The following is a 12,038-nucleotide window of genomic DNA, read 5'->3' as shown; positions in this document are numbered from 1 at the left end:
TAAGCACTCTAAAAAAGAAACGCCTTTGAATTCGATACACCTTACTGCCTGTTGGGAGCAGTAGCAACAGCCTCGGTGGCCTGTTCGTGATACTTAGCTTTCCTTCACTTCACTTCATTTCTCAACGGTGAGATGACCAACCCCTGTTATGTGTTGGGCGAGAACGTCCTCCTCAAGGTGACCTTTACGCTTTTGCCCAATAGGAGCAGCGTCAGGGGTGCCCTCGCCCTCGTGTTCATCTTGGCGGCCTTCCTCGCCATCTTCGTAAATCTCATCTTCATCGTCCTCGTCGTAAGCTTCTTTCAAGTCGCGTGTCATAGACGCCTTGAGTCGCTCTTCGTCAACGCTGCCACCCAAGACACTTGCGGCTTCAGCAAACTCATCCATAGATGCACGGGAGATGTAATTGTCGGCAAGTCCTTCACCGATCTCGTCCACATCTTCATCTATCTCGCCATCCTCGTCGTCATACTCCTCTTCATCGTCACCATATTCGCTGGTAGGTCCTCCTGGGCCGTCATCGTCCTCGTCATCATCACTCTCGCTTGCCGAAAAGTCAGCCATAGCAAGAGGATCATCTCTCCAGTACGTGAAATCCGTGTACTCCTCGCCGCCACCTTTTACCAGTGTGCTCACGGGAGGGAAGTAATGGTCAACGACTTCGTTGATATTCACGTAGCTCATCTTGAGCTTGTTGAGTGTCAGTAGATCCAGGGACACTTCAGAGTTGGAGTTGATGGTGAAGATGCGGTTTCGAGGGACATCGACGGTCCGGTAGGAGATTTGATCAGTTAAACGATTTCCATAGCCAGCATAAAAGGGATGACGATCTGGGCCGTATAAGTTCCGAATGTCTCGAAGAGTTGCCATCTTGAAGATGTGGGGTTTGCGAAGGTAGACCTCTCGCCTCAATGCAGCCATGGTTCTATCCGGTGACAGGATTGTTGGGCCTGGAGGCATTCTGTAGCCATCCTGAACGATACCCGCCAGGTAGGCTCTTGTAGTGTCCGATTGTCCGACGGATCGACTGGTGAGGTACATGATATTATAACCATTGGCGGAAATATCGCTGTACAACTTAGCAACACCTGAGTGAGTCCAGTCACGGCCAATCATGTTCAGCACGTGGCCAAGGGCATCCGACTTGGTAATGGTACCGTCAATGTCTGAGATGACAACAGGAGTCTCATGTCTCCAGAGGTACATGTTTGCCTTGCAGGTAGCCCGGTTGACAGTAAAAGCCATCGAGTTCGCACCTGGCTGAAGCTTCAGGTCCTTGAGCTGCTGACTAGTCAACCGCAAGGTCTTGGCGTAATTCCTGTTGGGATCTCCTGCATGGCCCGATGAGCTCGGCGGCGTGCGGGGAGGAGTTTGCAAGTCCATAGGACCAGCGTCGGACTCGGCTCTTCGATGCAATGGAATAGGCGAGGCGGTTGCATCGCTGCTGTCGCTCTGATAACCGGGATCGGAAATAGCATCGGCTGCAGTAGCCCTACGGTGCGACTGCAAAGACGCCTCGATAGTCTTGTTCATAGCAGCCTGTTTGGCCTCCTCACTGCTGTAAATCCATAGGTTTCCCTGCTCATCGAAGCCAATAAGTGCGCCAATGTCATAGTTTCCATCCAACTCTTCGGAAAGAATTTGGCGAGCCAGAATCTCAGCGCGAAGAATGTCCTCCTCATTTCCCTTGAACCCATTCATGTCCAGCATCAAATCGCCGCTGTCTGTGACCTTTGTGGGTATGCTTGCGGCAGAGAGTCCCTTAGACAAGGCCCTGGCACGTTCGAGCGCCTCACCGGGGGCCAGAGGTGGAGGACTTGAGGATCGTTCAGAAGGAACATGCTCATCGTCATCGGCCGAACTATTTCCATCTAGACCTCGGCTTCTAGCACTGGCACGGAGAATATCGTCACTATGTGGTCGGGGCACCCTTGAAGACCAGTCGCCGGATGCTGGGCGGGCGCTGGATAACTCTGGAGAAGTCGAAAGAGGTGTGATCAAGCCTGCTCCAGTGTTAGTCTATGTTTGATAAAGAGTAGAGTCTATGCATACCATTGTCATTGTCTTTCTTATAAAGCACGGACGGAGGCGGTCGTCGCAGCTTGGACTCTGAAGCGTCAAGTTCGAACGCTTCTGGCTCCTGCAAACCAGATTCTGACTGTTCCGGGTTGAGAGGTGGACTGCTTGCAGGACTGGAAGCGGGAGAAACGAGCGGGGATGTCTGCAGCGACTGAGGGATCCTGTCTGTGGTCTCGAAGACGAAGAAGGCCTCGCCGCCTTCGCCGAGTTTCATGGAATAGCTTTGTTTGACGCCATTGACCTTAAATTCGACCTTCTTGTCTGACGGTCTTAGGAGAGAGAACTTTCCGAATCGGACATGGAACGGCGAGCAGACCAGAGAGCCATCTTCGTGTTCGACGACAATGACATCAATAGCACCACTGAGAGTCGCGGGGTTGATTGAATTCCAGGCTGTCGAGACCGACTCGCTGAGGCCGCGCACGTATTGCATCTTGCCTCTTACGACAGAAGACGTCGTATTTAGATATTTATCTGTTGTCGGTGTTGATCGCGAGTTGAGGAAGCTGGAGCGGCTTGTCGCGGGGGATATAAGACGACGATCCGGAGGGCTCAACGACACGGAGAAGCTCCCAGGGAAACGAACAACAGCAGGTGACAAGAGCCCGGGGCCCTAAAAGAAGTTTATCTGAATACGGACGGGAAACTTAAGCGTAAGGCGATTCAGAGGTATGCAGTCAAAATTCTAAGGTGACTTAGATAGAGCAGAAAAGATGGAATGGAATGCGAAATGTTGGGGGAGTAGGTGCAGGTACAGATTGGTTTGAGGCGGGTTGAGCGCAACGCAGTGGACAACGGAGGTACCGAGTACCAACAGACGCTTGCTGTGGTTGAGCGGGCTTGGCTTGGTCACTTTTTTTTCTGACCCCAGTCGCCGAGTCGATTAGATCAGGTGAAGACGTCACCAGAATTGGAGAAGTGTTTTTTACTTGGAATTTTGAAATTCTAAACAACAGCAAAATGAAGTTATTCGGATTGAAACATTAGAGAAACGAATGTGTAGTAATTTCATCATAATTTGGAGGCGTCTTACTCCCGTGCCACGGCACACCTCATAGAAACAGAAACCGCCTGCAGTCAGCTAAGGATGACGAAGTCACTGTAACAGAAATTCCATGAGGGGCGTCCCAACATGATACTTCCGTAGTACCAGGTACAAAGACGCTACCCCAGTTCGCAGGGGTCTAGACGTCCGCCAGAATCATGATGGATGATGGATGCCCCAGCAGAATCTATCACATGAACGGTTCAGGCGGACTAAGTTGCCGAGTTAAGACTCGAATCATTCGGTTTTTCGAATACTCTTTGTAAGAGGTTTCAATAAACCTGCTTAGAGGTAATTTTCACAGCTAAATGCGTCATATTCTCTTTATTCTGGTACTATTCTTTCAACTTCTATCGTTGAACTGATACCGTTGCTGATAATTGGACAGCGCGGATAGGCTGTAAATCTGCAGGGATTCAACGTGGCTTTGTTCAACCGTTGAAACATATGCACATCTCAAGTCAACCCATGTTCGAGAATATGCTGGCTACAATATCTCACCACAGGTGATGATAAGTCATTCATATTCCGGCGTCTTTGCTCCGTCTGCAGGTGTTTGGTTATAGCCACCAATATGCCAGGTTGAAAACACTCATTGGTATTGTTCTGTTGATATTATACATATTCAGAGTCATATATATGGTACTCTCATCTAGACTTGGAAAGGGTCTTGGTTTCTCCAAACGTTTGTGCTGTTCTTTCAACTCTGTGTGTAACGGACATATGCCTTCTATCCACTTACACACTGACCGCTTTGAATGAACCGAGGCAGCTAACCGGGGTCCATGAGACGTGAGATCAATATCCCAGCATATGCATTCTCTCAATCACAAAGAAATAGAGGAAAAGTTGTCCCGGATATATCCTGAAAGGCTGAAAACCATACGTTCTTTTGTTCTGACAGCACTTATACCAAACCGTCCTTATCCACCTTACCCTGTATGTTTAGACAACCACCAAACGCCATAGCTTAAGGTAGAGAGCAATATGGAAATGTAATTTGCCTATCGAAAAATCTCGATATCTCACATTCTGATAAAGATGTTTGCTACCTCACATAGTATCTCAAGGATACAACTTTGCTTGGTGGTATTCGACAAGTACCTGCTACTCCAAAAGGTACCTATTTCTCGAGCAACAGTGGGGATTGGTTAACAAGCCGCGGTCCAAGCACATGCTGAATGAACCACGACTAAAAATTCACTTTCTGTTCTGTTATAGGTTCAGAAATCCCAGATCTTAAAAAGATTCATGATTCGTTCCCTTGTTTCTTTTGAACTTGGCCCATTGCCAAGAGGGAAATGCCACGGTATAAGTCGTTGTGCCGAGGTGATATTGATGTCATTGATCGATCGAGGCTCGTGTTCGCAATCCACTACTCTGTAGTTGCGGCGGATTCAGATCCATGGGTGTTTATGGAATAAGACAGACTGTAAGGAATAGGGCACACAAAGCAAACCATCTATAGACCAAATTTGTCGAACAATATCAGTCCCAGAGGTGAAAAATGTCAAGCTCAGCGCAAACAAATTCACATGCTTGAAGAATATTGTAACGTCCCGAGTTCAGAGTTGATAGTATCGGTCCGTTGCATCTGGGCAGGGATTACGCAACTCCAAGTTGAGTAAAGTCTCGGAGAAAGGCTCATGCCTTTTCGGAAAAGACACGGGGCACTAGAAAAAGCCCTGAAAGCTGAAGATGAGGCGACAGCCGGCAATTGCAAAGCCTCCAAGGCTGATAATGATGATGTTGAAGAAGATTAACCGTTTGACTATGACAGAAGGATGAGAAAGCATTGTATTCACCTGAGTGAATACAGTGAGAGCACCCATGATCAAAGGCAAATTATTGACCAATTGACAACCCGTACTTTCTAAGCCTATCTCTTTGAGCGGCATAAGACTGCCACAGGTCACTTACCCCGCTTTTTTGCAGGTACCTGCAGGGTATGTAAAGTTCCCGTCAGATAGCTTCTTCTTTTAATACTACTAAAATTATTAAAACCCTTATATAAATTAACCTTAATAAGTCTTAATTAAAACAATAAGCTCCTAAGAGATATATATATTAGATAATTATAGCTTTAATAGCCTGCCTTTTATAGCAGCTATTAATAACCCTACTAGCATAATTAATATTCTGCCTAAAGAGGGCCGCGGTGATGATTTTTAACCTTTTAATATAGAATATTATAATTTTTAGATTAACCTTCTGCCCTAGCTACTACTTGAATTATTCTAGCTTTTTATACCTATTTCCCTTATATAGTTATAAGTTAGATATACTAAAGACTAGGCTTCTTTCTGTATTAATAATAGCATTAAAGATAGCTAAAATACCCCCCTTTCTAACTACTTATGCTTATATACTTAGGAAGGTATTTCTACTTTAATAGCTTATATATAGCTTAGTATCCTTATTTACTTAGGAATTTATAAGGAAATATCTCTTATAGACTATTAAAAGGCCCCTAGCCTAGGAGATTAGCGCCCCCTTTATCTATTTATAAAGTTTATACTATTATAGAAGTTTAAGCTAATTATATAGTATTTCTATACTTTTAATTATACTAATCTTAATATAAGTAATAAGAAGGATCTTCTAAAGACCTTCTAAGTAGCTAAAGAGTGGTCTAAATATATATAAAAGGTATTTATTAAGCTTTATTATCTAGAGATTAATCTAATTATAGATAAGTATATAGTCCCTTTTATAGGCAGATTAAAAGAGATAATACTTATTAAGGGAAAGCCTATACTAGTAGGCTTTAAAATCTAGGTTATTATATAATAAGGCTACTTTTTATAATAGCTTTAGTATATAAAGGCATTACTAATTATAGCTATAATAGTTAAGGTAAAAGATATACTAATATTATATAGCAAGAAGGGGAAGCTATAAACCAAAATCCCTCTTAGTAATATATAAAGTATTATAGTTTACCTACTAAAAAGGCTATTAATATAGATATATTATATCTTTATAAATAACCTCTTCTTATTACTATAGCTTTTTTACCTACTTTAGCAGCTTAAATATAAGGCTATAGGTATAGTATGCCCTAATTATAGCATTATTATTAAGATAAAGCAGATAAAAGAGACTAGGAAGCTTCCTAATAGTAAGCTATTATTATTTAATAAGGTATATTTAATCCTAATAAAGGATAAATAGGTATAAATAACTTTTAGCTATATTTCCCTTATTAACCTATCTCTTTTCCTTCCCTTTAGGTCCTTTAAATCGCTTAAAAAGATAGCTCTATAATGCTCTTCCTTTTAACTATATATAGTGCAGCCCCTCTTAACTATATACTAAAAGAGAGGAAATTACCTGCTAAAAGAGGCATAAAGGCAGAGGCATAGCGCCTAAAGGAGGTCTTTAATAGAAATCAGGCTAGGATAATCCCTATTCCTTCTATTACTGCTTAGTATAATAATAAAATAAATTATATAGATTACAGTAATTAGATAAGATCTTATTTATTATATTAGTATTATTTCTAGTATAGTCCTTAATAGGCATTACTTTAATCTTTCCTTCTTAATATTATACTTATAAATAGCTTTATTTTATAAAAGAAGACCTAGTACCCTTATTAAAAGCCCTATAGTATGCTTTAAGACTAGAAAGAGGCTATTTATAATACTATTTTTAATAAGTATAGCACTAATAGTGGCATAAGGAAGAGATATTATATAGGGAAGGAAGAAGATAGTAAGGATCTTAAAGCATAGTAAATTCACCTATAAAGAGATATTAATCATATCTATAGAGGTAGAAAAAGCTCCTTTCCTTACTTAGCTTGCAAAGGCCTCCAGCAAGGGCAGCCTCGGCCAAAAAAGCAAAGAAAAGGAGGCTATCTACAGCCAATATTAGGAAATCAGCAGCAGTTACAGACTAAGTATGGCTGTAAAGTATATAATATACCTATTTATAATAATGCTAACTGTTAGTACTTATATTACATGCTATTTTAGGTGTAGGTAGAGGTACCGGCTGTTACAGTCATTTTGATTGGCTCCCTACCCTGGTCGTGACCCCGTGGCAGTCTTATGCCGCTTAAAGAGATAATATCGAGTCTAATGCCGCGTATATGCAGATATTGTGTACTCTTGAGGGCTAACGACGTGGTAAGGAGCTCGCCTATCGTGCATCCGACGCCCTCATCCGCTGCGCAAAACGGCAGAAACCCTAAATAAGCCTTGTTCATAATGGTAAACGATGATGCCGTGCAGACGGGACCCCATTATAAAGACCCGAGCCGTTGGGAAAACCTCAGCCATGTCGTGTCCTCCGTGAGCATGAATCTCCCAATCCGCCGCAAACATACATCACCATGGAATTCGCTTATGCTAGCTAGTAGCGGGCCCTGTTCGTGAGTGCATTCCAGCAGTGTTTATGTGAATAGTAAGCCAAACTATGGATATAGGTCGGTAGAGATTGGTTGAAATCGAAAATAGACAACTCAATTGGAAGTCAACCTAGAAACAGCAGATTTATACGTTTGCATTGCTTGTAAAACTGCGATAAACTCGTGGCAAACGTTATCCAAATACAGTGTAATGAAAACAGTGATAACCGTGGTATCTTGCATGAAAGATCGCCAAACAGCGTAACATGGCGCACAATTATAAGCGCCTTAAGGACCACGCGACACGCAAGGCACTGTGCCATTGGACGGATAAGACACTGTACCTCCGCAGAAAAACAACAGGGCAGCACTGTGGCTGAGAATTTGCACGCTGCAACCATAACTAACGAGACAGCACTAACACCAGAGAAGGAGGCCAGAGCCCAGAGGACCGCTGAAATCTCCACCCTTGCTGATGACCACGCTGTCTCTCTAGTTAAGGTCCAAGACCAAGACCATCCTTACCCATGCCCGCCTTTTTTTCACCCACTGTTGGCATCGGCATCTGCCTCAAGGATCCTCCCCTCCCACACGACACCCTGAGCTTGGATTTGGTATTGGATTCGGAACTGGACCTGGACCTGGACTTGGACTTGGACTCTTCTCGGTGGTCTGGAAGAGAAGGACAGCAACATCTTCCACCAAGATCGAGACCGCTGAGAACATGTCATGGGAGTTGCCCGTCTTGACCACTCTCATCCTCAGCGTACTTGGCTTCTGGTGGATCTATAGTCCTCGCGCCAGCTACCAGAAGGCCCTGCTCTACCTCTTGCTGTGCAGCAGTTTCACCGTCTTCTTTGATCCTCGTCGTCTTATCGAGTACCTATCCCCCGCCACGGTCGAAGCATTGCTGGATTTCCGCATCCATGTTCTTTTGATCCATCACTTCAAGATGGTCTTGACACTTGGTGCTGTCGTTTGGTGAGTCAACCTCCTATGTCTCGCCCCTCGTCAACAATTAGACAACGATGATACCCCTTTACTTGGACTGCGCTGACCATTGATCCTCTCTCATTATAGGCTACTGCATCGCTCGTGGCAGACGTTATGGAAGCCCGTTCCAGACCTGATCAATATCCTTGGGGTCGACGTACCTGAACCTCCCGATGTTTCCCTCGCTGGCATTCGATCCGATGCTGCTACTCTGAGCTGGACTCGCCCTACCAGTAATCGGCCGGTACAGAAATATACTATCCAAGTCAATGGCGTTCATGGTCGGTCTTACTGTCGAGATCTATCTCGGAACCTTCGGTTGGGGGAAAATATCAAAATCTGACTAACACGGTCAATATAGTTGGCGAATCACCTGGAAACGAAGTCGCGATTACTGTCACAGGATTGAAACCAGATCATTTTTACAATATCAGGGTCGTTGCTGTCGGCCCGAATAACTTTCAGGCCGGAAGTCAAGTTTTACGACTTCGAACCTTCGGAAAGGATGGCAGACCTCAGTTAGGTAACTCACGTGTACCTACCAGCTTTCCCAACAACGACCACCCTTATCCGAAAAATGGCGACGAAGATGATGATTCCGATTCGCAAAAGAAGCCTCCAGTCCCGTCTGTCGAGGCGGCCCCTGTGCTTGATGGCAACAACGCGTCCACCTCCGATGTCAGTGCCACCGGTCCAAGTCAGCGACGAAATACAGTCAATCGACGACACTCGCCGTCCGTTGCCAGCATGGACCAGCCTCAAATCAAGCTTCCACCCGTGGATGGCCCGGAGCTATCGCTCGACGAACTAAACCGCCGATTTGAATCTACCCGGAAGGAAGTTGACGAGATTTTGGCTCAGTATGCCAAAGAAGAGGCTGAACTACAGCAACAGGAGGAAGAGCTCAAGCAAGAGAAGGATGCCAAGAGACAGGCTCTCAAAGAGAAAGAGGAGCAGACCGCTCAGCTCAAGGCCAGCGTCCGTACCACCATGGAGCAAATGCGTACAGCGGAGAAGGACCGCGCAAGAAAAGAGCAGCAGTTGAAGGACAAGGAAAATAAGAAGTCCAAGATCCGAGATACTGCTTCAAAGCTCGAGAATGAGATGGAGAGAATGAAGAAAGAGAGAGAAGGATTTGAGGCGCAGAAGAAAGAGTTGGAAGCTAAGCGGGACCAAGACGGCCAGGAACTTGACGACTCTAATGCAGAGCTGCAGGAGAAATGTGCCGAGCTAGAGGCCGAGCTGAAGGAGAAGGGAAAGCAGCTTCAAGATCTCAAGGCTGCTCGAGAGCAACTTCCGGGGGGTGACGATGAACAGTGGAAGGAGAATGACTTGAATGTGCGAAGAGAGTGGGATGCTAGGAGAAAGGAACTGCACAACCAGCTCGTCGCCGAAACCAAGAAGCTTCATAACCTTGACCAGCAGATACGCTTTCTCAAGGAAGAGCAGCATCAGTTGGCACTATACTACAGCAGCCAACCGGATCCCACTGCTATGGAGTTTGAGCCTGCTGCCTCTCAAGATGCCCATGAAGGCGGAAACGTCAACTCTCTTTCCCACATCAACCTGTCACCTCCGCCCAATCATTTCGGTCCCTCCGAAGACTCATTCTCAACTGGCTTTAGTCGTGCTGGATTCAGTCAAATATTATTCATGGACCACAATGCAGCCGATAACGCCGATGATCACCAGTCAGAAGCCGACTTCAGGGCGAACGCGGGACCACTCAGCCCTACAGCCCATGCTCTTCTTCCCTCGGGTATCTTTGACGAGACATTTGAGGATGCCGAAGAGCATTTGCCTAGCCAATTCTTGCCAGACTCTGTTACTGCCGCTGAGGAAGATAACCCTCAGTCACCACTGTCTTCTGATGGACGCTCTCTGAATATGTTCTCCAGTCCTCACGGCTCATCACACAACTTGCCCTTTCCCCAGTACAACGATGTGGAGTCTCATTCCTTGAACATCAACTCTTCTCCTCAACAAGCACCTCTCCCTTCAAGCCACAGGCTTTCCAACCTCTTGTCTAACTTTCAACGTAACAGGGGTCCGAAACCGGCAGATGTAGAAGGACCGGCGATTGGCAGCCTCAAGGCAGGACAGAGCCAATCGTTTCCCCGAAGTACTGATGATCATGACATGCCGGGTAACAAGCGCAGGATAAGCTTCTCTTGGATGAACAGGCACTCTGGAGGTGAATCTAACAGGTCAAGCCTGGGGCCTACGTCTAGGCCATTCTCTGCCAAAAGACTCAACCCCTTTGCCAGTAGTGCTGGAGCTCTTACAGGTGACAATGAGTTGCCACACTCGCGGCCCGCGTCGATCACATCCATTGATCTCCCTCGACCCTCGACTGATAGCGGCTCTATCTGGAACATTCCCGGAGATTTCTCTATGCTGGGAAAGAAGGGAGTTTGGTCCCCGAACGAAGGACGCTGGTCTTCTAGGAACCCGTCCCGCCGACCTTCCCTCGGTGCAGTACCGACTGTGCTTGAAACAACCCTTGCGACGGCCAATGATGAGATCCTTGACGATGACGATCTCCTCGACCCTCAAACATCACCTAGCCAGGTCGGTGTTATTGGATCTCGTCCGCCAAGCCACCGTGCGTCCATGAGTCGACATCTCAACCCAGCGGCACCGACCTTCAGGACACCCTTCTTCACTCGTAGAGAGAGGGATGCAAGTCCTGATAAGGATAAGTCGAAGGGCAAGGAGAAGGAGAAACGCGGAAAATCCAAGGAAGGTCGCACGAAGGGCAAGGAAGTTCTGACTCCGACCATTGAAGTACCTCCAAACCTTGATGATTCACCTTCAGATTCACGGATGTCTCGTGACACGTATTCTGTTCATACACAAAACTCGATATCAGAATCTCATGAGTCTTTGGATCTAGGCATGACAGCCTCGAACTCTACCACTGACAACAATGCTGCGAGCCACAAGGATGCTGACAGTAGTGTTGTCAAGAAATTGTTTAGGAAAGGAAGTTCTAGCAAGTTCAGTACCTTGTCTTCTAGGCTGAGCAAGGATTCCGTTCTTTTCAAGAAGGGACCTGGCAGCAGCACATTCTCTGAGAAGAATATGTCAGCAGAGCATCGTTCCAGCATTGGTGATGCGGACGAAGTCGGGGAAGATCTGTCTCAACTTGGCCGCAGTTACGAAAGCGTGACTAGCAGCCCGTCGTTGGGCCAGGGGAGCTTCAAATCAAAGGAGGCCCCTAAAGAGGGTCGCATGGGCATGGGAACGTGGCGTTTCTCGATGAAGAAGAAAAACAAGGAGCCTGCGTCAAAAGAGAAGGAAAGTATGGAAAATGACAGGCCTGCAGATGAGTAGAGAGTGTATATTATTGTGATATACATTTATATGTAGCAGCGTTGAGGTTATGTGTAAAGCGGAGTAGCATATTTGATAGTAGCGTTGTTGGCAGTAGTGGATAGTAAAATCATATATAGCCTGGCGGTTATTCACAGCGTTGGTGATCCCATCTCAACCATTATAAGTCATGAATATCTGACCATGAGTAAGTGATTGCTATGCTATAGAATAGTGTTTAAGTTGGAGGCT

At 45.8% G+C, this 12,038-nt stretch overlaps 2 protein-coding genes across 2 annotated transcripts; one reads left to right on the top strand and one right to left on the bottom strand.

Annotated features, from left to right (window-relative positions):
* Positions 1-114: 114 nt before the first annotated feature.
* Positions 115-2,512, bottom strand: BKA55DRAFT_682734 (Lipin/Ned1/Smp2-domain-containing protein; the record flags this gene model as incomplete). Its single annotated transcript, XM_046198400.1, has 2 exons — positions 115-2,003; positions 2,053-2,512. The coding sequence occupies 2 exons, from the start codon at positions 2,510-2,512 to the stop codon at positions 115-117; spliced, it is 2,349 nt and encodes a 782-aa protein (XP_046056415.1).
* Positions 2,513-8,202: 5,690 nt separating this feature from the next.
* Positions 8,203-11,807, top strand: BKA55DRAFT_682733 (uncharacterized protein; the record flags this gene model as incomplete). The annotated part of the gene is made up of 3 exons (XM_046198399.1): positions 8,203-8,459; positions 8,559-8,752; positions 8,833-11,807. The coding sequence occupies 3 exons, from the start codon at positions 8,203-8,205 to the stop codon at positions 11,805-11,807; spliced, it is 3,426 nt and encodes a 1,141-aa protein (XP_046056414.1).
* Between the last annotated feature and the right edge of the window lie 231 nt (positions 11,808-12,038).

Source organism: Fusarium redolens, assembly GCF_020744475.1.
Source record: "Fusarium redolens strain MPI-CAGE-AT-0023 chromosome Unknown BKA55scaffold_1, whole genome shotgun sequence".
NCBI lineage: Eukaryota > Fungi > Ascomycota > Sordariomycetes > Hypocreales > Nectriaceae > Fusarium > Fusarium redolens.
Note: the sequence above shows the minus strand (reverse complement) of the source record. Positions and strands in the feature narration are given on the sequence as shown.